Source organism: Leptosomus discolor, chromosome 1 (genome assembly GCF_034619465.1).
Source record: "Leptosomus discolor isolate bLepDis1 chromosome 1, bLepDis1.hap2, whole genome shotgun sequence".
Lineage (NCBI taxonomy): Eukaryota > Metazoa > Chordata > Aves > Leptosomiformes > Leptosomidae > Leptosomus > Leptosomus discolor.
In genome coordinates, this window is record NC_141391.1 from 185,566,343 (window position 1) to 185,591,582 (window position 25,240).

Here is a 25,240-nt window from a genome sequence, read left to right on the forward strand (position 1 = left end):
AGCATGTTACTATTAAAGGTAATAGTAAAACCCTTAATAACCCTGACAACTACACAGTTTCGCCTGTAAGTGTCACAAGGCAACAAGAGGTCTCATGAGTATGGGCCAACTGCCCAAAGTGTGAGCATGACTCTCATAGTTTCTTTGTCTCAAAAAATTTTCTTTGGAAAGTGGCATACATGCGGTATAAGCATCCTGCTGACCACCCTAAACCCTGCAGGACTGCTGCCAGCCTTACTTTTTTCCTCAGCCTCCTTTTGATAAAAAGTGATGGGATTTCCTGCTCACTGTGGAAAACCAGGAGCTCTACTGAGGCATCATTTCCTTTTTCCTGGTCCTATGGTATTCTGAGAGTGTTTGCAGCTCCTGCATAAAGCCAGATGGATGACACACTGGCAAGAGTATCTAAGCTTTTAAATTAAAAAAAATACTTTTGATTTGTTATTTGATTCTATAATTTGCATATTTGTGAATTTTACTTCCAGACTTTTCCTCGATTGTTAGGGACGTTTTAAGAGACAAATCTTGATCCCTTCACTTCAGCAGAAAGACTCCTGATTTATTATGGTATTACAGACGCTCATGCAATTCTCAGATCAGCCTCTAACCTCTAGAACAGAATCTAGCTAGAAGGTGGCAACCATAATATAGGCTGGTTCAAATGCCATGGAGTCTGCTTAAAATGAACAATGACTCTGGTGATCTGAAGCCTCTCACTGGGAATTAGGGATCTCCAACCAGACCCTTAGACATTCCCAGGGCACCCTCAAGAGACATGAAGCCTCTCTTCCCCAGCCACTGTGCTTTTGTTTGAAATGGTAAAAATTTAGTGGGAGGAAAGGTGGAATTGGAAAACCTAGGTTAAGAATCACAGAGGTCCTAGCAGCATTTTAAATCTTCTATCCCAACCTACTGTAATTTTTACCGTATAAATCCTGAGCATAAGTTTATGGTAAATAAAAAAAATTAATTCTCTATTTACAGCCATTTTCACTCTCTTCTCATTTTAAAATGAAAAGAAGCTGGAACCAGTAATACCAGACGGGCACATACAATCACATGCAATGTTCATCGCTACAGAATTCAAGAAACCTCTCTGACATTGTGTGCACTCTGCTTATTTACTGCCTGTGAATCACTTCATTTATGCAGCTGCAACATAAGGCAAAGCAGAATAGGGAGAACCTGGATCCTAATATCCACTGTGTGGAAATATCCTGGGGCGTGGCCTGTCTCCTGGACACAGGGTGCTTTCAGCAGTAGGTTAAAAACAAGGTTTTACTCCTTAACCCTGCCAATATGAGAACTGAGCATTTACTCTCCATTTCTTGGAGGAGAGAGACAATTTTTACTTGAAAGAAAACCCCAAACCGAAATATCTAAAAAGATGGATGTTTCCGAGTAACAAGAACAGATCATAGGTGGATTGGTTGTGGTGGTGTTACGCTCTAGGTTATTGGATTTTGATTTCAACTTACTGCCAGGAATTTTTTGCTGTATTTTCTCCATCCTAACTTACATTCACGTTTTTGTATGCGTATATCGGACCTCATGTGATGCATCCCAGAGTCCTGAGGAAATTGCCTGATGTAGTTGCCAAGCCACTCTGTGTTACTTGAAAAGCCATGGCAGTCAGGTGAAGTCCCTGGTGACTGGAAAAAGGGAAATGTTGCACCAATTTTTAAAAACAGTAGAAAGGAGGACCCTGGGAACTACCAACCTGTCAGCCTCACCTCTGTGCCTGGGAAGATCATGGAAGAGATTGTCCTAGAAGTTATGCTGAGGTGCATGGAGGACAGGAAGGTTATTAGAGACAGCCATCATGGCTTCATCAAGGGCAAGTCCTGCCTGACCAACCTAGTGGCCTTCTACAATGCAGCGACTGCAAGGTCCTGCACCTGGGTCAGGGCAACCTCTGGTATCGATGCAGGCTGGGGGATGAAGGGATTGAGAGCAGCCCTGCAGAGAAGGACTTGGGGTTACTGGTCGAAAAGCTGGACATGAGCCAGCAATGTGCGCTTGCAGCCCAGAAAGCCAACCATATCCTGGGCTGAATCAAAAGCAGTGTGGCCAGCAGGTCGAGGGAGGTGATTCTCCCCCTCTACTCCACTCTGGTGAGACCCCACCTGCAGTACTGCATTCAGTTCTTGAGTCCTCAGCCAGAAAGACATGGACCTGTTGGAGCAAGTCCAGAGGAGGGCCACAAAAATGATCAGAGGGATGGAGCGCCTCCCATATGAGGACAGACTGAGAGTTGGAGTTGTTCAGCCTGGAGAAGAGAAGGCTCTGAGGAGACCTGAAAGGCTGCAGCCTTTCAGTACTTAAAGGGGGCCTACAGGAAAGATGGGGGCAACCTTTTTAGCAGGGCTCATTGTGATAGGACAAAGAGTAATGATTTTCAACTAAAAGAGGGCAGATTTAGACTAGATATAAGGAAGAAATTTTTTTATGATGAGAGTGGTGAAACACTGGAACAGGCTGCCCAGAGAAGGTGGTAGAAGCCCCATCCCTGGAAACATTCAAGTTCAGGTTGGACAGGGCTCTGAGCAACCTGACCTAGCTAAAGCTGTTCCTGCTCATTGCAGGGGGGTTGGATTAGATGACCATTAGAAGTGCCTTCCAGCCCAAACTATTCAATGATTCAATGATTCTATGACATGAAAACTGTTTTAGCACAGAATGCTCTGTAGTGGGTAAATTTTGTGAGAAAGTCATTTTTAATTATCAACAATATAACTCTGAAAAAGACTAAAAGATGCCTTTGCAACCTCACATGCTACATGTTGCTACACATGACTGGAGACTAAGAGGAATATTTTCAGCCCTGGAAACTTCCAGGCTATTGTGCAAGGTTTCTTTTTTTCTGTCCCTGAGCCAGTCTGGCAAGCCTCAGTACTAAGCCCAAGAAGCACAGTACACGCAGGTCACTAACAGCTGGTGTCACAGAACCAAAACTGCAGGTTTCTGCCACTGCTGCCGCACTGCTCAGGGGTGGATCTGCTGTATGGGGAGGTGTCGGGGAGTTCACACGGTACTGGCCTTCACTCCTCTAAGACGAGAACAAAAGCCCTGTGCAAGTTCCCCCACTGTGCTTTACACAGAGCGGGGTGTCATCCTCCTGTTACTTCAGACGGCTAAGTGCTAAAGGAATATTCCCTTGCTTAGCCTCACAAGAATTTTCAGGCTAGAAAAAAGGTTCTTTTGATTCTATTCTCATTTATTCATCACTGAAGAACTAATTGTAGGTGTCAAACGCTACTGTTACCTAGCATCGATTTATGTTCTGAGTTACCATTATGTGTCAGATAGACTGGAGGTATTACAATGGGTCACCTGAAAGAAGAAGAAGCTATTGTGTATCTTTACTCTGTTTTTCAGAGCATGTGTCACCGAAAGCCATTTTATCACAATTCTTTTTACAGGTTGCTTCCATCTAGATAGGTTCTAACTGTGTCATTTTCAATGTTTCATTATAAATTTTACAACCAGTGGTGCTCTCCAACACAGTCATGCTGATTCTTTTTTACAGTAAAAATGTCTCTAAAAATAAATTCCCAGCCTACATTTTGCTAGGTGAGCATTGGTAAGTGGCAAAATATTTCTAACCTATCTGCACAGCACTCAATAATTTTCCGTAAGAAGTCTTCGCATGGAAAAATTTTTGCATTGGAAAATGTTTGTATCCTAACTTACATTAATCTTTCTGCATGCATATAAGAATCCTACTTTGGCAGGCAATTTTGGCTACTTCCTAGCTCATTCATTCCTAAATTAGTGAAGTGTATTAAAAGTTTTAATTTGGGAAAAAATTAAAAAATCTTTAAATAATAGATTCCCAGTAATGCTTTTAGGCAAAAGCATATGTCTTTAGAATAAAAAAAGAACCTTTTCATTTTTTTCAAAAATAGCCATATATCACTAAAATTCCTCTGTCTCCACATATACATATAGTTATCACAAACAAACACAACCAAGAGACCCTAAAATATACTGTCCATTCCTCCTTTCACAGAATTTCCCTACAGAATGGACAAGGTAAACACCTCAGTGAATGTAATTGCATTTTGTCTGAATAATACTGAAAATTTCATGTTAATTATAATGCCTTAACTCTAAATTTAATTGAACAACAGTAACATGGAGAAAGCTGTGGGTACATTCATTATAAAAAGTTCTTTTCATTCATTTAGCTATTTTTTTCTGCTATCTGGTACAGCCACAAGTACTTATTTGTATATTATTCAAAATGATCTTTGAATTCTTGAAAAATTTTGGACTGATTGTTAACTGTTTACAGCAAGCATTCAATGTTTTATTCAAAATAATAACTGCATTAATTTGCTGTAATGTGTTTTGGCTACTTATTTGAGCGTGATGTTCCTTTGGGTGCTGAAACTACATAATAAACAGTTTTGGCACAAATATGAAAAAAACCAAAAAGGTAGTAAGTCCTGTCTCAAAACTTTGCATTCTGTTGCTGCACAGCAAATAAAAACATTGACTTCAAAACCTATAGATGAGCGCAGTGGGGAAAAGGCTTAAAATGTATTTCTGCAAAGAAGGCTGAAGAAACTCTAAGACACTATTTGTTGCTTACCAGTAAAAGAAAGCAGGGTGTTGCAGCTATTACCAAGCAATGATTCTGGATCATCCAGTGGGTATTCTGACTAAAAAAGTCAAGATTTGGCATGAAGACTCACAGAGAGAAGAAACAGCAAATGTATCTGAGTAATCAACTAAAAAAAGAAATTAAATAAAGCAAGAAAGCCTTTAACCTTCTCAGTACTTTTTGTAGACTAGATTTCCTTTATCAAATCTCAAAAATTTCTCCTCCCTCCTCAAATTTACTGTCTTTTTTCCTGTTGGGAGGCTAGCGATGAAGGTTTCTCCATATTATGAATATTGCTTAGAGAAGACTAAGGATTCAAGTCCAAGTCCATAGTAAAAATACCGCTGGTTTCATTTTAGACTAACTCAGGTAAGTATCAATTAGAATAATGCAAGTAACAGGAATGAGACATGCTATTGCTCTACCATTTTAATTTGTGCCCTTTACTGTCTGTTAAACTATTTCCAATCTCTCCATGACATTCAAGGAAATCAAAAGGTTTGTATCAAACAAGTAGCTTTTCAACCATTTTTCTTTTACTGGAATATACCTGGTTTTTATAAAAACTCAAAAACTGTGCACAGCTTCCATCTCACAGCCAAAGTATTAAAGTTTGGATGAAAAAATAATCTCTAGTTTGGGTGAAAAAATAATAAAATTTTGATCAAAAATACAAAATTTCTACATTAAAAAAGTGGTCAATTTTTAAATTGAATTAAACATTTAAAAGTTCACATGTACAAGCACATCTCTTAATCTGCTGATTTGCAGAGTTACCAACATATTAATGAACAGGTGACACCTATAAAGCCAGGTACCCTGTTTTTAAAAAACCTGTAGTAATCCTGCAGGTTAATCATTAAAGCACAGTTTTAATTTACATCACACTTACAGATTCTCTTTAAACAGTCCTAGAACACATGCAATTGCTGAAAAATGAAGGCAAATATTTTTCAAATGGACAACTTGTTTTTGTCACAGTTGTAGTTCTAGAGTGATTAGTGGTTATAACATTGGCTAAAGCTACAGGGAGACATGTATTATCACTTGCTAAACTCAGACATTTCTACAAAAATGTCTGCGCAGTGATTTTTCAAGATGACAAAATATCTTTTACAAACGCATGGACTTTTCAGGGGGACTGCAATCATAAACACTTAAACAAACTCAAGTCATATTTTCTCTGAAAGTAAATCTGGTCTTTCATTTTCTTCCATTTTCTCTTGTGCTACTAACAGATGAAGAAAACAGAAAATTTAGATTGCTCTCTCTACAAGAGCAGTTTAACCACCAGCATTAGGGCCATAACCTGTCAAGGAGTACCTCAAGTGCTCAATTTCACTCACACAAGTGGTCACATTCAAATATGAGGCATTAAATGCACCCAGGGCCGTCAGAAGTGTGCTACAAGAGACTGTTATCCCAGGTGTTACCCTGTGGGAGCTGAAAGCACGACATGGGCCAAATTTATCTGAGTCACATCAGCTGCTGCTACTGCTGCTGCCAGAGAAAAGCAAAAGCCTACAAAATCTCTTCCTGCACTTTCCAAGCCTTTCTCTTCTCTGCCATGGCTTTCATGTTCAGCAGTCTCAATCACAAGCGCACCCTCCACTCCAGCAGCCTAACAAGGCTGGGGAATAGGCTGCCTACCCATCTGCTGCTACCACCTACCTCGTTACTGGCAGAGATGCTAGGGACAGGTGGGCTCTCTGCTCCCCAGTTCTGTTAGGGTGATAAAAAAAGAGAATACAGCAGCAGTACCTAGAGCAAGCAAATGTCTCACTAGGGTGGCAGCTCTGCTACATGTTTTTCCATTCCAGGTACTTGATGTCTTCAGGGTTTTCAGCCAAAACGAAGGAGGATGAAAAGTGCCAGGAAGCATTTTCCTTCTTAAACCCCCTGCTTTTTACAATATTGCTTATTATTAAATTTCTATTTATTGAAACTTTATCTCAATGACCTCCTAAAAGCAAACGGAAGAAATAAAGACAGGAATGGACCAGCTCCTCAGCTAGTGGAAACTAGCAGTAGTTCCCCTCAGACTGCCCTGCAGAAGATAAGCCCCAATTCTAGTTTCATTTCTTGCAAAAGAAAAATCTCTTAATAGTCCAGATTACAGCTTTACAGATTTCCTAGTTCATGGTGAGAAGAGATGACCTGAGGACCTAATTTCCTATACAAGAGACACTACAATCTCCCCGATCATCCTGATAGGCCTATATCCTAACAGACCTCAGGAGGTGTCTTTGGACTTCCAGCCTTCTACATCATGATTAGCCATAAACATATGGCCTCACATCATAAGCTGCAAACAGAGGGTAACCCAGGCTATTTTTCCCTTTGGAACTCAACAGCCTGGATCAGAGAAAAGCATTTTTCAGTTTTCAGGAGACTCAACTAGTGTTTGTCGTGGGCAAAGAAAACAAGACACGTGGGCAGCAGCAATGCTATGGTTCCTGAAGTGGCAAGAGGGCTGATGGAGCAGAGTATTTTCATATAATCCTAATGGATAATGCCACAGTGACAATGTCAGAGTGTGATTAAGGGAAAACACTCTCAGTGGCTATACGTCAATACAATCCAGAGTGGTATGAAATAAAAAAAGTAATGTTGTAGCCATTACTTCTGCCTTCAGAAAGAAAAAAACATGTTAGTGAGGGCCCACAGGATGGGCAGAAGAAAAATCTGCCTTGTTATCGTATTTGTGATGTGAACAGAAACACTTCAAAAATGGCCAATTTTTACTACGCCATCAAAAAATGAACAAGTTCCATCATGAACTCTTTCATATGCAGTTTCATATTAATACAAACGTATTAATTGACATTTTGAATATTGTAAATGGTGTAATTTTCTTACTTTAAACAAGCACAATATTTCAAAAAAAGAAGAAAAGGAAATGTGAAACACGTTATACAGCACCATAAATTAATCTCTGCATAAGGTTTAACTACATTGTGCCATAATCAATTTATCTAGCCAACTATCCCTAGCACTGGAAAGGATACTTATTTGAAAGGAGGAAAGGGGAACCAGTCTATACAGCCCTAAGACATTCCCAAAGTCACATCAGTGTCACCATGGCGACACCACAGGACAGCTGTGTCACAGCCACAGGGCTACTTGCTCCAGGCTACTTGTCCAACCCAGTGCCAAAGGGGTTGGACTCCGCCTTTGTCTCTTGCATGCTTTTCCCACTGCAGCCTCTAGCATCCTTTATATTTGCTGTTCTTAGCTGATTCTGGCTGTGTTCAGTGCTTACAGCTTTTCCCTCTGGCATCTCTGATCAGTGACAAACTTCTTAAAACCAGAGGCATTAATTTTAGCAATAGGAAAAAAGCTCTGAGAGAAAGGGGGTTTATAACTGTGCTACAAGTATAGTTCTTACTTAAACACAAGTACTTGAGAATAATTCAGGCAGTACACATGACAAGTACCTAACTCTCAAGCTGGGTCCTCTGCCTAAGTCTTCACACAGAACTCCTTCCAGAACTGATTTGTGTCACTTGGATCTCTGTGGTTTGGCCTTTGCTCCTAAGCTACCTAAAAGAGTTTACAGGAAAATGGTTTGGCTTGGATAATTATTTTTTTTCCTTGCAGTTTGCTTTTCTCCACAAACTCCTGTTAATTTCCATCATTCTATCAAAGTGATTAACATTGCTTTCAAACTGATCAACCCGTATTATGGATACTTCATGATAACAGAGGTCCAACTGTGCCACAGTTTTTTTGGCAGCATTTGATCCTGCTGACCCCTGGGATGTCTTTATGGATAAGGGAGCTCTTTTGTATCCTGTCTACATCCATCCATCCTGGGATCTATGATGACTCTAGGCCTGTTGTTCTGTAATGTGCAAGGCCTACTTTGCCCTCTGTCTGCACAGAAGGTGTGGCTTGGGGAATGAACTTCTTAAAGGGTTTGGGATTTCAGAATCATCATCTGTTAATTACATCCAAACTAAGAATTTGCTTTGCTTTGCCATTTCCTTGCTTAGGAGAAGGAAAAGCTTGCTGACGTCTACTTTACAGAAGCAGTATGTCAGATTTAACACACGGAATCAAAAGGTACGTTTTCACCAGGTGATATGACTGAGAGTATGTTTAGCTATAAAGGCTGAAACACCATGAACTAGACTGGAAATTTTTAAGTAAACTTTAATTTTCAAGTACTAATGCTGGGTCGAGAGACTTTTCAATCACAGTGACTTGGAAAACATGGTTTATTTTGCTGATGCAATCTCACCAGACATCTGTGCCTTGGGATCCCAGCTGGGATGACAACCTGCAATAAAAAGCCTCACTTGAAGACCACTTAAAGACTGCAGTCTTCTGCATTCTTGGAGTAATATTTTATATCCATAATTCTTATAACTGTATTAAGTTTTCTGCCTCTATATACACTTACATAGTATAAGCCTGTCACAGCCTATGCTGTTCAGAACCTACATGTCTAAGGGAGTCCCTGTTTTCCACATTCTGTTTGGGAAAGACTCACAATGTCCTAAAAGGATTAGTCTCTGAGAATGGCATAGGGGACTTATGGATTTGGAACCTTTCCTTCCAGCTGTTCACAAAAGCTTGAACTTTCTGAAGCTCACAGTATAACAAAATTATCTTTGCCAACTGAGTTGGGACAAATATTAAGCCCTTTTTTCTAGCTGAGTGCTTGAAACAAACAAAAAAAAAAGCACCACCACAACAATTTAGGATTTGCCTTATGGCACGACTATGGTACAAATACATAAAACAGATATATACAAAGGATACATTGACATAAAGCTCATGAAACATTTGGCTGGGTAGACACAGTTATGAAGGTAGTCTGGAGGACTAATACAGATCCACTGTGGACCCTGCAGTTCTGTAGAACAGAAACAGTGGTTAGGAAACACATTTCTGTCTGTCCCTAAACTTGATCTAAAAATTATGCTAATGATGACTAATCCTTGACTCATTACTAAGCAATCAAACAAATGAAAACACAGAATCCTGAATAAGATGTGGTATAAAGCCTTCAGCAAATACACATCTTCAGGGACACAATAATCTCTATGTAGCTGCAATTGGGGAAAAAAGAAAAGGAACAGTAACTAATTTGGACAAAGGCAAGTATTTAACAGAAAGCTATTATTCTGGCTTTTAAAAATATATATAGCTGTTTCCTTGTTTCAGTTGCTAAACGAAATGCAAACCCTCTTTATATGCGTTTGTCAACTGCAGATTGTAATTGGGTCCCAATTCACTAAATCACTTAAACAGTCCTCTTCAAAATGAATCTTAATTAAAATTCACTAAAGGAATTTTTTTATACATAAGGAATTTCTGCTATTAATGTAAACTATGTTGTAATTTCACACTTCTTCTGTGAAAATATGAGCAATAACAGAAGACAAAAGTACACCAAAAAGATGTACTCTCTCCTAGCGTTTTACAAGAATAACTGAAACTCTTTGACAGCACAGGTAATAAATTCACGCCAAACCCTCTCCTGACACATTCAGCACTCAAAGAAGACAATACCGACAACTTGTATTATTGCTATAGTAATGTAACAATTAGCATCAAAAGACAAAATGGTTTGTGTCTACAATTTTAATGACATTTTACAATGTTGAATAATGATGCACCTGAACATCCTTCGGTCAATTGAAAATCACTTCATCTAAGACAAGACAGCTGACATTTGTGAGACAAGCAGTCACAGCTCTGATTTTTGGATGTCATGAAAAATACATTACTGTGTCACAATTTCAAATATCAAAGCATTATTTACTGATGCAGACTCCCAAAGGAGAGAATGGATTTCTGTTAGGCTATATATTCTCCACTTAAAAGCAATATAGTTGGAAAAACTTCAATACATGTAGATACTGACTTAGATTATCTTAGTATGTTAAGCATACAAAAGGCACATATAAATGACAAAAATATGGGACAGTCCCTGGACAGTTCAAGACTCAGAATTCCTTTAAAGAAAGACATGATAAATTAAGGGCTGTGAATCTGCTTCTGACACAGAAAAAAGTTTGATAGAAAGGATCCCTGTTAAAATGTGCCCTTTGGTGCCACCACGTGGGCCTTGCCGCAATACACTAGGAATGAACACCAGTAATATTTTTTCCATCCCTCTGCAACCCTCTTCTTCTCCATTTGATTAAAAACAAACAAACAAAAAAACCCACACAACAAAAACGGTTCCTCCATTCATTTGTTTCAAATACAGCCTTAAAAGAACAAGCTCTGTTCTTTAACTGTTACACAGCTCAAAATCACTGCTGAAGTTCAAGAATCTAAATTACTCTAGTTAACAAATAAACACACAAGCCCCTGACATTTAAAAAAAGTATTCAGTGGTACTTTGATAAAAGACATACAAGACCTGCACTTCACCCTACATGTTTAGATACCACAAAGTTAACTGTTGCTGCAAGAGTTCACCAGGTCGGGAGCTGGCTGGGACTTCAAGCAATGGTCAGTCACTTGATAGCTGTCAGGACAGTACTTATATTAGAGTACATAAGGCCTGAACCACATGTATATGTGTATATGTGTAATGTTCATGATTAAAATAGATGGTGCTCTGATGTAAAATGGCTCCAGGCTGTTGGGCAGGTGACACAGGCATTACAAATTAAATACGTGCCCTTGATCTGAAAAGTGTTGAGAAGTATCACAACTCTGGGTCCTGAACACAACATAGATGCTTTTTTAACGTGCCTTCCATCCACACCTGCACAGCAGATTTAACCTAAGCACATTTATATGAACCTTTAATACGCAGAAAAAAGCCTCCTTTCCTGTGAAACTGTGCTGGAAAGGCACACCAGCATGCCTTGCAGCATGCAGGATGCCATTGGTAACAGGGACATATGGTACTGACACAGTGAGGAGGTCACAACAATGCTGATCAGTCCTCCAGCAGTGGCTGTGGGCATGTGCAGGAAGAGCAGACTGGACACATCTACAGGTTTGGCCACTCTACCACACAAGAGATAATAAAAGGTGGAGGAGGGAACGACTCTGCCTTTGGCTTTTTGATTGAGACACTTGCACGTGCTTTGAAAGCCAAGATCATTCTAGAGTCATCATTTTCAAAATCCTAACAGCTCTCATCAGCACATTGAAACCCTAAATTTTTAATGAAATCCTGATCTACTTTCTTCAGTCTTTCAACTCAAGCTCCAAAATAGCAATCAGAAATAGCCAAATACAGAAGACAAAGTGCAAGACAAGTATGTCACATTCCAATGGAGTGCCTTGAGACAACGCTTGAGACAAGGTTCCAGGCATCATCTGACAGGGGGCAGAAAACTTGAGTGTGCTCACCGGCACTACGCAAAAGTAGCCAGACAGCTAACTTATCTACCCAAGGTTTGAATACCATTGCCACACTATATTTTGTAAAATGAAGGCCATGAGTCCAAAGACAAGGGCAGAAATTAGATCTCTGGGAAGGCAGCAGAGTATCAGTTACAAGATCTTCAGACGGGACAGTACCATGGAGCTTGGCACCTAACGGGATATGCATACTGTGAATTGGGAAGCACTGGGAAAGCCCTAAGAATTCAATAGCCCAACACTGCTCCAGTTTCCTCCAAGCAGCAGATAGAGGATTCTGATGAGGTTTGTCCTTTTTTCTTTTAATGATGCAATACTGTCATAAAATTCTACGTTATTCTCATGTTGTCCTTGTTATCATTCAACACACGAACTACTGTTTTAAATTCTTTTAAGAAATTCTTCAAGCTAGGCAATGCTGACCCGAGCTTTCTAGGATTTCCCCCTGCAAAACAATTTGCTTATTTAATCCTCTGAGGGCTTTACTTTGGCACGCTGGGCTCAGCTACTTTTGCACATACTACATTCGAGTTTGCTGCAAATATTCAACAGCACTCCTACTTACTAAATTTTATTGCTTCTAACAGAGACCTTAGCCTTGGCCAATGTTATTGGTCTTGTCCAATAACTAACTGTGTGTTGTTAATAATGTCCAGCACAAGGTATTACAAGCACTTAAAGGACCCAATTCACGTCTTCAAAGACCATTAAGTTACATGGAGAATGATCTCCTCCTGCTCAGAACTGTATGAACAGGACCATACTGTTCAAGACTGCGTGGGCTGACCCCAGACAAGGCCAGTGGCACACAATGTTCACAGAGGGATTGTGCAGTGACCTCCCCAGATGGACAGACAGATAGATGGCCAACTGGCCACCTTGCAGTGCATTCATAGCCCTAACTGTGTGACTGGATGGTGCCCAAAAACTGTGCAGCCGCTGTTCATTATCACTTCTGATCACGGTGCACTGACACCAGTTCACACCCCTCAGCCTTACCCAGTGACCACTTGCAACACCCTGGTTCAGCTTCCAAGCAAACTGTTTCCCCTTTTCAGAGCACTGGTCAAAGAAAATGTTATGATGAAGTGACAGGAGTTGATAGACACTTCCACAGAAGGGAAATGAGAAAAGCAGGAGCTGAGTACCACAAAATGAGAAAAGCAGAAGCTGAGTACTCCAGAGAGCAGCCACTATCTTCTTACTGTCTATAATCACAGAAAAAACCTTCTATTCACTATATGCAGGCCTGTGTTGATGGAAATAGCACCGAGTATGAATTAAGACCTCTAAACATGCTCCCACAAGTGTTGTAAGAGGGATAAAGGAAGGAGGGATTTTTTTCAGCCATGTGAGGGCAAAGAATAGTGCGGAGCAGGCAAAGTGACAGTGACAGATTTGACACAGAGGGCCACTTTAGATGGCAGTGAGCCTCTGCCCGAGACTGCCTGGGGCTTGCTGTACAGAGGACTGTTGTATACATGTGTGATGGACCATTGTGCACAAGCGTGATGGACTGCAACATGACAGACATCGTACTTCTGTTCGTGTGAACAAAACCACAACAAGACTCGTAGCACGAACAGCAGATCCCCAGGCCAACATACATCACATCATGATGTACCAAGAGTCCCTCACGCAATGTACTGCATCACTGGCTAACGTAGACACACACCCCTTGAGAAGATGTAATCAGCAGATGTAATTAGCAGTGCCCTTCTCACCAGGTCAAAAACTTAAATTTCTGAATTACAGAGGAAATTCAACAGCCTCATTCCCACTGCACAGTTCAGCCCCTGGCATCACACAAGATAGTATTTTTTCTGATCCTCTACAACTGGTTTTACTGTTCTCCAAGTAGTAAAACTACTCCAAAATAAATCTCTCCTTATTTGAACGTAAAGCACTACTTAAGGTTACACTGACTTTTGCAGAACAGCTTTTTCTGTGTTACTCTCACAGCAGCCTTGGCCAGGCCTGTGCTCTGATGGCTGCTGCTCTCTCCTGACTCGTCCATTTACGCTCCCCACGTGACCTCTAAACCTGAATAACAGCTGAACCTTTCATACCTCTGGATCGCTTTCACATTTATCTTCTCTATTCCACATCTTTCTTGCGGAGAGGGACCATCTAGACCAGACACCTTGTTCCTGAAGCCTGTGCCTCAACCCTGCTGGGCTTTCGGACAGTTACACAAACTGGGCCTGACATGGGCTCTGTGCCCAGCTCGGCCTCTGCTTACTGTTTCCAGGGATGAGAAGCAGTAAGAAATAATAGCTGCAGACCATTCTCCAGCAGCTTTTCAGACATGTTTCCTCACCAGATGTTCAGCTCTGACTACAAGAGCAATGACCTAATGTACAGTGGGTCAGCGTGATAAACTTTGAAGTCTCTAAAAGAAAATGTCACTGAAAAAAGAAGAGGGACTTAAAATTTAAAAAGATACACTCCAATCTGTCACAAAATTTTCAGTTCAAACAGTCATACTTTCACCCAGCAAACAGCTCTATAATATATATTCAAATACCAGCAACCTGTTCAGCTTTCGCTCTTCCCAGCAAACTACAAACCCTACCGCTACCCTTTTTTAAGGGATACATTCACACTTTTCAGGTCTGTCACACTAAGACACGTGTGCCTCAAAAAAACCTCCAAATCTTGGCAACTGTAAAATATACCTTCTTAGAGATGGTAACATGACAGAGCTTTAAAGCACTCCTGGCACTGGTTTCTTGAGACCTCAACAGGATACTGCTTCTGCTGCGATCATCCACGCTGGCATGCACATGCAAGACATATGATTCTCCTACTCTCCTACTCCCCCTACAAAGGGATTTTCATTGATGAGACCAAACATCTAACATAAAGAATCTTATCAGAATGACTCTCCTGCCAACACACAGGGCAAGCCGAATCAGAGACAGGGCAAGCTGCTTCAGAGACAGGGCAAGGAACATGCACATAGAAAAAAAAGAATGTTTGACACTCATTCTTGTAGACAGTAATTGTAAGGCTTTCTTAGCCCTTGTTTTGGAAAGATGTGTATTCTGGATGCTTGCATTTCATAGGAGTCCATAGACATGAAGGTCAGCTTGTCTCTACAAAGACTGTAACCTCCATGCAGGCAGACTCTGACCTTTATCCTGGAAGCCAGTCTCTCTGATGTCAAGTCACTTCAGTAAGGCACTGTGGCAAAAGGCGCAGACGGAGGTGTTCTTTTGCACAGAAGTACAAACCATGAAGCAAATAATTTTCATAAAGATTCCATTTACTCAGGAAAAAATAATCCACTCCTTGAAACACTTTATTATGGCAACGTGAAGTAGTCGGCTTTGATGATGTTTGTTGCAAAACCGTTTTTTCAAAAGTACTACACATGATTCTACCCCAACTTTGAGAGGACTGATCCAAGGGCTCTGTTTGACTGATGGTTTACATTGTGCAGTTTGAGACTGAAGCTGTTTGTTCTGTATCAGCTTGCTGCCTTTTTTGCTGGAATGGACACTTAAAATGGCTGTAACAAGACTTCAGTCCCCTTTGGAAAAGGCAGTGTGATTCCTTGAGCACAGCATGGTCAGCTTCACGAAACAATTGCAACAAATCTAGGGCTGGGGCATAAGCTCCAGGAAAGGAGAGGCTTCACCCCACAGAGAGCAAGAGGGCGGATTGACTGACACCAGCTATTTTAGTACTAGGCTGTGACTATTTCCATGAACATGGACGCTGATCACCCCACAGTCTCTTCAGAGCAGCTAATGGAAGCTTGTAACAGATATGGGGAGCAGGAATGCTGACAAGGACAAATGAACTCTGATGTGTCAAGCTTTCAGAATCACTAAAGCTTTGTCTAACAGCTAGTTATAGTCTACAGAGCAGTAGAAATACCAAATATAAATCTTAACATAATACCAATAATGGTATGACTATGTAAGTAGGGAAGACAGAAACCTGCAATGCTCCCACCCTCCTCACTTCAGGGATGATTATTCTGCCTCTTACTCAGCACCTATTCATATTTACCACACCATTACCGTGGCCATTTCTTAAAACACTTGGTGATTCTGCTGCTTCACCTGCCTTGCTTGAACCAATATATTTAGTCTTCATGTCACAATCTCACAATTAGCCCAGCTAGTCTGTGCTTATGATAATTCAGTGACAGCCAGTCTGTCTGGCTCCTACTCACCTTTTGTTTTATGTCACATTGGTAACAGGACTTTATACACTGCATGTTTTTGTTGACACACTTAAGATCTATAACCCATCACACCAGGGCCCATTACAGAACTCTTCATCAGAGTCTGTTGGTATGGCTCTGATATTCTGCTAAGAATAAGTCATCCAACTGTTCGCACTGTTCTTCGACTCATATATACATTTGGTTTCTTATTCCTTGCTAGAAGCTCTTCAGATGCTATCTTGCCTTTCATAAACAAAATGACTGTGTATTTTTGTCCAATAAACTCATCCTGTAGGTATTAGATGACTAATAATGTATGTTTTCTCAGGAAAATCAACACATGAAAATAGTGTCAATTTTGAGATAATAGGAGAAAGCAAGTCTTCTTAAGCCAGGAAATGAATATAAGAAGCTCCATTTAAAATAAATCCAGGCATCATAAAAAGAAAGCTGTTCATCCCTCAGCTAATCATAACTTTGCCCTGTCAGAGTACCTTATGGGAAAAATAAATAGATTTTTAAGAATATTTTTAACAAACTGGATCAGCAAATATTAATGTACACAACGAAAACAGCACAATACTGAGTGTGAGCTTCCCCAAGTTTGGATGTTTCAACTACTTTTAACTCTGAATTTCCTGAGGATGAATAATAGTGATGCTTATATTTTTAAACTACTCAGCCCTAACTTCAAATTAAATTTGTTGAGCTATAATTTTAAATTTTTTTTTAAAAAAAAGTATAATCTTCACTAGCACCCTGATGTAATAGTTGCTACCATTAGTCTAGGACCCCACTTTTTATAGCTGATACCTTTATCCTCTTGGCTAATTAATCAATTAATTTACTTTTCTATCTAAATTCAGAAAGCAGAGGAGTAAAAAAAGATAATGAATACTAGTATGTTTACATTTTGGTAAGGGCTTGTTCACTGTAAAGCAGCATAATACGAAAAGTTTCCATTAGAATATATTCTAGAGCAAAAGAAACAAAAAGAAACTGTAACCTACCTCATATTCCCTGCCATAATGAGGAACAGATTATAAATGTGAGAAAAAATGAAGAGGAAGAGGATGGTACTGAAGAACATCGTCATCCAAGACCCGTGGTCCTCTCGAAACATTTTCAGACGGAGCAACTGACCTGTGGTATGAATATTATGAGAAAGCACATTTTAGTCAATGAGTAAATACATGTTTATATGATAATAAAACAAAAATAGAGTACTAAATTATATTTCTTCTTATATTCAATCATTCCACCTTGTGTGGGGAGGGCAGATTTAGTGTCATGCAGCCAAAGTACTCTTCCGTAGTGCAGCATGAACAGATATTATTCCTACAAAATTACAAGGTTGCTTCCCACAAACCGATGAAAAACTGGTTTGGGCTCTGAAAAACAGAATCACTGAGGTGGATGTCTGCAGGAGTCTACATCATGTCTGTGGTACCTGATCAAAACTTGGCTGTAGTTTTACATACACTACATGTGATTCTGCATATTGGTTATGCAGCTTTCAGTGTCTCTTCCCCATCCTGCTTTTTGTAGTTTATACTTGGTTTTAATGGTTCCTGCTTTTACAAAGGCTATTTACTTGCAATGATTAGTGATCTAAATGGGAGTGGGTGAATGACGGTGGAAAGGTGTAGAAATATTTCTTCAGTGCTTGACTCCCAGCAAGACCAAATGGGATTTCAAAAGGGCTTTGTCCCAACAGATAATATTTAGCATGTTTAAGATCAATATAGTTGCTGCAGTGGTCATTTTTACTATTAAGGTAACATCAGAAAGACTGAACAACTACAAGAAGTTTATTAAATCAAATTTGTCAAATGCTGAGTTATAATTCCTTGCTGAAATGTTACAAAATAAGATCCTACAATCTTAATATTTTTTTCACAATTCCTACATCTTGGTTCCTTATGCATATTTTTCTGTATCCAACTTCAAATGTTACACACTGAATATGAAGTCTGAAACAAAAAAAAAAAAAAGAATGCAACAATAACTTACTAATAACAGTATTTTTAAGAGATGCTGAGAAAGATTACAGACCATTACAATTAATTTCAAATGCTAAAAAAAGGTTATTGATTCATACATCATTTTCCTTTTCATGCCTAAAAAAGCTTTTCTCATGTCAAGTATTTGAAGTAGAAGTATGTCCCCTGATATACACTATTTGCTTCCCTAATTTCATTAGGAAATCAGATTCTGAGTCTGTGTAGAATCTTGTACTGTATGTTTTTCTAGACCTAAATGCTTGAATCGTGTGATGTGTTGTACTTCATTCTGAAGAGAGTGCTTCTTTCAAAGAATAGTGGGATATCTTGTCACTGGAAAAGAAGCTCTACTTACTCTCACCATTGGTGACAGATTAAAACTTTGTCACGTTTTCTTCAGGAACATATTTTTCCTACACTAGCTTTCCTTCTCTGTCTTCTCCTCTTATCTTTTTCTCTTTGTCCTTCTCCATTATCACAAACACAGGAGCTTCTCACCTCTGTTTCCTGTAGCCCTTTACCTTTTCACCTGCCCATACAATTTCATTCTACCCAATTTATGTCTACTCTCATCCCTCTTTTCCTCTTTGAATCTCTCAGTCTTGTCCAGCCCTCTCTTTTCCTAAAGCAAATGCATCTACTGTTTTTTAGCATTGTAATAATCTCTATACTTGCTTCTGCAAGAATACCCTATCACCTTTTTGTATTTCATCTCTAAACTCTTTAGGAGCGCTGTTTATTTGCTGTCTGGAGCTTTTTCTCTTGGACCTCTACACGTCTGGTAGAGCTCCTTGAGCTGTTCATACCAGAATTTCTAATGATCACTTTCTTAAAGCTCAGCCATACTAGTTCTTCCTCATCTGGGTGAGGGTCACACACTTCAACCCAGTTGTTCATACTCTTCTTGACATCCTGACCTCCTTTTGTGTTCACAACTCTGTCGTCTAGCAGCTCTCCTTTTAGCTCCACTGATTTTAGTAAATAGTTTGTGTAGCTTACCACCTCTCATATTGCATGCCCCTATAACTAAGAGTATCATTGTTTTATCACGTGTTATTGTAGATGGTCTATCTTTTTCCCAGACAGAATTTTTCTTTTCTAAAGCCAGGTGGATTTTTTAACATGTTCTTTGATTGTTTGGAGTACTGAAAACCTCACCAGTGCAAGAGGTGAGGTCAGGTGCTAGAAAGTGTCAAAACAGGGAAAACAGAAGGAAGATGAGGAGCTGGACAGGAAGTACCAAGAGAGGTGATAGAGCAGACTGAGAGGTGGAATGGTCTGTCAATCTCTGGGAGCTGCTGTTGAACTGCAAATTCCAGTTTCAGCATGGATTAGGGCTGGACATATGAGGAAGCTACAAAGTGGGGGAAATTAGTAAAAAATGTGAGGTATTCATTCAGAGAATAGAATAGGAAGATCCCAGGGCAGATGAGTGCTGCTGAAGACTGGAGATGCAGGTTTGGGGCAGGAAGACTGGAGCAGCTAGACCAAACTTGGGCTATGGGCTGAAGTGGGAGGTAGGATTTGAGCTCTGGACTAAGCAGAGTTGGAGGACGGGAGCTCTCTGACAGGGCTGAGATTTTGGAACGAGGTGGGAACCGTGAGGCAGGAGAAGTGATAAGTGGGTAGGCAGGTGAGGTGAACCAAGCTCTGTGATGCAGTAGGAGCAACATAGGTCCATGGACCAGTCCAGTAGTAGGGCAGCAATAACAAGGACTCTGGCAGTGAAGAAGGGGGAGGAAAGGGAAAGTGCAAACACACATATACAAGCCCCAAGTCCCTGTACTCTTCTTCTCTTTCACTGCTGGAAACAATGACAACCCCAGGCCTAGATAGACTGAAGATGTGCAGGAAGTCTGTCCTTCCCTGAAAAGCAAGCAGAGGCTGCTATGGCAATAGCAATTTATCCCAGCTTACTGAGAGGAGTGGCTTAATGATAAAGGAAATCTCCATTGCAGTTTGATACCTGCTCTCTGAAGTATTCATTGCACCTGTATTCTCCAAAGCAATACAATTTTCCCTATTTAGCTATTACACACTGATTAATACATACACATACGCATATATTTCATGGTTTTTAAAGTGCTTTTTCACAAATATTATCTTTGGTAGGCAAATTCTTACACCTTAACTATCCTATTGTAACTCATGTTTGCCATATAGGACCTCACTGACTCTCAAGTAAGTACATACATCAAGTAAGAACATCATCTTCTAATGAAAGAAATAGTAGATTAATCACAATACTGATTGAGTCATTAAGAAGAAAGGAATTGGATATTAGCACAATCTACTTACTTACCTAATTGCATATAAATACTGCTGTATATTACTTATCGTTCCCATTGTACTAGTATGTATAATATGCTAAATGCATTTGAATTAAAATATGTGAAATGCTCCACTTAATACTCAGATTGCATTGTATTTCCTTTCATATCAATTCAGTTAAACGTAAAAAGGGAATGCATAAGGTGATTACCTAACAGCTAAGATGTTAAAGTAAAAATTGCAAATAATGCTTCTTACTTTTACAACAAAACCTAGGACTCCCTGTATAATGCTTTATTAATTAATACTTAAAAGGGTACGCTTTGAGAGCACATGCAACAGAAATATATTGGTGTGTGAACAGTCACAAATTTGGAAAACCTATCTGGTTACTGGAATAGATTTGTACTAGATTAAAATACCGTTGGAAACAAGCAAACAAAATTCTCAAATATTAGGGCTTCTACTATAAAGAACAGCAAGCAAAAATGAGCAAGGGACAAAGAGAATAGACAAGGAATAAAATTACATAAAATAAGCTGTTAAGTCAGCTTAATCTTTTTTTACTTCAGGCCAAATTCATCGTTTATTATGACCTTGTTAAAAATGTCAAAATTCCCTACAGGTATGACAAGGAAGCATATGGTTCCCAGGATATATTTAGATATTAAAAAGTTAGATATTTTTTAAACAAACAAAAACGCAAAACCTAATGGAACTTTGCACCTACAAGTTAAATGCCCTATGAATGACTACCAGTGATAAATGGTGGGCTACAATTAGCTACATACACAAATCAAGATTCTTGTCAGTGACACAATGTTTCCTAGCTCCAAAAGAATTTTCCTCAAAAAGTAATTTCTTACTAAAACAAGGTTTTCTATCTACTCCAAGACTTTGGAGGTCACATCACAGGTACAAGGGGAACACAGTGTAGTAGAGAGTTCAGGATTTAGGGCCCTGCAACAAACCAGGCAGTAAATCAGCTCATCAGCTGAAACACACTTGACTTCATATAATAGTGTGCAGATGCTGCCAAGGACAATGACAGAGGACCTTGTAGATAGTCATTGTCAGAGAGTCACAGATCTAAGCTATATTTCTTTCCGGTCCAGCAGAAAAGACAACCCAATAGGCAGACACAAAAACTGAGTCAATCAAACAGCTCCCTTTCCTAAAAACTAAAACTTTTCTAGCATCTTTAGATCCACGACCCCTAAGATGGTTGGATTCATTAGACTGCAGAAGCAGAAACAAGAGAAACATAAAATTCTTACCCATGAATTTAGCATGCTTTCTTGTCTTACGAGTGATGATGCCCATAAACTTCAACCCTTTCCTGGGCATACGTGTAACACTCTAATAGCAAGCCCTTCATCAAATCAGAGGTATTCCTGTAATCCTGGATGCCCCATCATGTGACTGCTCTTTCTGTCCATTTAATATTCATGGCCATCTCCATCAATGCTTGAAACTGTTCAGATGAAAAAGTAATCTCAATAAATTGGTAGTATTTTTTTAGCCTTGAAAACCCAATCCTACTTTCACCAAAGTCTGGCAAGTCTACTCTTAGCACTAACATATACAACTCCTCACCTGTCTCAGTATAACATCATGGTGCTGTTACTCATTCTGCCACTGCTAAGATGTGTGTACGCATGCTGGCTGGCTTTGTGTAAGAATACCTGGACTTAGCAGCAACGACAGCAATGTTCAAAAAGTTTTCCTAAACTACAGATGCCAAATTCTGGACTTGAACTGTGAGGATGATCTAGTCACATGCTGTAGCTCAAGTTATTCCATTGGTGTGAAGACGGTAGACATAAAACTTGCCATTGTCTGATATATTAAAAAAAAAAGTCACTTCTGAAAATCATTACAGCACATATGCACATCTACTGGACATCAGAGTAGCTCCAAGGGCCTTGGGATACAGCAGGGCATGCTGACTGTCTTCCCACATGCAGTGAAACAGTTGTCCAAGGCTTCACAATCTTTCAATGGGGACCAGGAGCTCCTGTTATAGCAACAAGCTAGGGGTCAAACCCCTTGTGTTCTTCCCTTGCTTCTTATGTTACCTCAGGAAAGGTTCTTTCTATCTCTGCACCTGTTCCCCTGTGTCCACACTGTAAGTCACTCCCATCAGTTGTAAAGCACACTGTTTCAAGAATCTAGTCTTGGTTACAGCCTCTATGCTCTGCTGTAATACAAACAATTAATAGGAGACAGTAAGAATATTTTAGAAAATTCAAATACGAATCCCAAGGTAGACACATGGGAATGTCTACACAAACACAGACATATTTTCTAATAACTCTCTGAGCTCCAAATGCACCTTAACCAGCTGTGCAGTTCCAGCTCCTCCAGCTACATAACTAACTCCATATAGCTCAACCCTGAGTGCAGTCCAGTAAACTGAAGGTGATGAAAAGCATAGGGGATTTACTAGTTCAGGCCTGTAATTGCCCTAACACAGTTACAAGGCTACACATCCAGGCTTTATCCAGACAACTTACAGCAAAGTGGAATGCGTGGCACATTTGTCTGCCTCCCTCCGCTTAGACCTACTTACAGTCCTTTTCCAGGAGCTTGATGAGACCAGGGACCTGGCATTACAACTCCCTCATGCAGCTATGGCCGTGCTGTTTGTAGCCAGTTCAGGGCTGATTTATACTGCCAACACAACTTGGAATCAAGTGTTTAGTGCCTTCATTCATAATTATTGAAAAAGAAGGCAGAGAGGTAGGAAATATAATTTAATTCAAAGCACACACACGACCTTTAGCCAACAGGATTTTAGAAAAGGTAAATTTCCTATACATATCCAAACTCCTTGTAATTGAACACATTATAAGAATGTTACTTAACTGTATTGTACCTATTAGGGTGGCTATATTTTAGAGAATTTACATGGATATCTTATAAAATTCAGCTGAAAAACAAAATCACACAAAGTTTGTGTAATCTTTTATATTCATAAAGGCTAGGGAAAGAGTACAGCTACCTCAGGTTAAAGTAGAGTGTTTCAATACTTAACAAAATACATTTAGAGAGCAAACATTCCCCACTTGTGAAACACACTGTGAGTAGAACAGATGGCTTTCTATCCATATTCACTTTCTGGAAAGTCATTTGACTGCTTTTGTTGCTGAGCTTCTAGAGAAACAACTCTCCTTCCTAATTTCATTGAATATAGTCTGAACTAGCTTTTTGTCAGTTCACTACCTGGGTGAACTATAAATTTGCAAAGCACAATAATGCAGTCTCTATTTACCACGTCTTCACTGTAGCTCATGTTTGTCATATTTTGACCCATGTCTGTGAAAATAGGTTTGGAAAAGTCATATTGTATTAAGGTTGAGATGAAAACAAAACATCACATTCGAAAAAAACCACTACTATCAACTTAACGGTTGAAGTTGTTTCAAAATTTTCAAGGGATCGATAAGATTTTGAAAAAGCCCATTTTTCTATTCAAAGTGTGGCTTGTACTGTGTAAAATTTTATCTTGTCATCCCATCAAGCACTGTAGTGGACTTTAATCTATAAATGGCTACTTGGGTGACCCTCATACATAGCTCCTACTTGGACAGACCTTACAGTTTGGCATCTGCTGCATTGTTTGGAGAGAGGTTCTGGAAACATTACAAACTGCTATTGGTGACAGCTCATTCTGGCAGAATATTCCAGCCTTTATTTTGTTTTTATTAGGAGTAATTGGGATTAAACATATGCTTTACAAGCATAAAAACCTTGCTTTGAAAAATACACTGCAGATCTGTATTTCAGATACTCCATAATGGGCATTGACACAAACTGGGCCATAAAGAGTGAGACAAAATGAATTCTATCTAACCCTATCATAACCACTACATTTTTGGCCTCCGACACTCATTTACAGAAGAAATTTGGAGAAAAGGGGGAGAAAAAAAAAAGCAGTTTGTCCGGCACTTTAGACGGAAGGTTGCTGTGGTCTCACCACATGCAGGATTTCATCCTGATTTGTTTTGATGCTGTCTTCTGGATCTCAGCCACAGCCCACTGCACAGCTGCCCACGTTACACGTGCCTCTAGGTGCAGTACAGATACCCAAGGCAATCAAAGCAAGGATGGAACGAGCGTGGGCAATTACTGTCCTCCCATCCTCTCCTCTACATCTTCCAAAGATAGACATCGATATGACAGTGGGCAAGAAGGTGCTACTGTTACTGAGGGTACATGCTTTTTTTCTCTCATCTATCATACACTACACTAAATATTAGAGAGGAAAGAATATAAAGGTTTGGATAAAAGTTCATTAAGATCTGCCTGTGCTCGTGTTGTAGAGTAAGCTTTAAGTGTTACCTACTTGGAATTTACATTTTTTTCAGACAGAGGAGAGGTTGAACATCATACCATATTCTGAATTCTTTTGCCAGTTCAAACATACTGGATTTAACTTAAATTTTTGAATTTTAAATTTAATACATCTAATCTGATTTCTATTTTAACAGCTGTTGGTCTCTCTTTTCCCTTCAGGCATACTCCATGGAAAGATGATAAATGGTGCATGTACTATTTTCATTTGCAACAGAAATCCTAAGCCGGAGTGGTACTGTTATTTGCTGATTCTGGTTTGCCTTTCCACTCTATTAGCAGGATTTCTAGGCAATATACTTGCACTACAACATTATGTGTACTGCATGAAGACATGGACTACCAATACCATATTTCTCTTTAATTTGGCACTGTGTGACTTGACGTGGACTCTCATGGCACCTTTTTTTAGTGTATTATAATCTCCAAAAGTTAGCTGACTGTTCCAGTCGGGCATTTTATCAGATCATAAGATTATTTTTT

General features: G+C 39.6%; 1 protein-coding gene across 1 annotated transcript in view; it reads right to left on the bottom strand.

Moving 5' to 3' along the window:
- TMEM117 (transmembrane protein 117) overlaps positions 1-25,240 on the bottom strand; it is a 216,508-nt gene that overhangs the window by 168,088 nt on the left and 23,180 nt on the right. Inside the window, exon 2 of the mRNA XM_086472424.1 lies at positions 17,138-17,270. Coding sequence (XP_086328550.1) covers positions 17,138-17,270 — 133 coding nt within the window. The remainder of the gene's footprint in view (positions 1-17,137; positions 17,271-25,240) is intronic.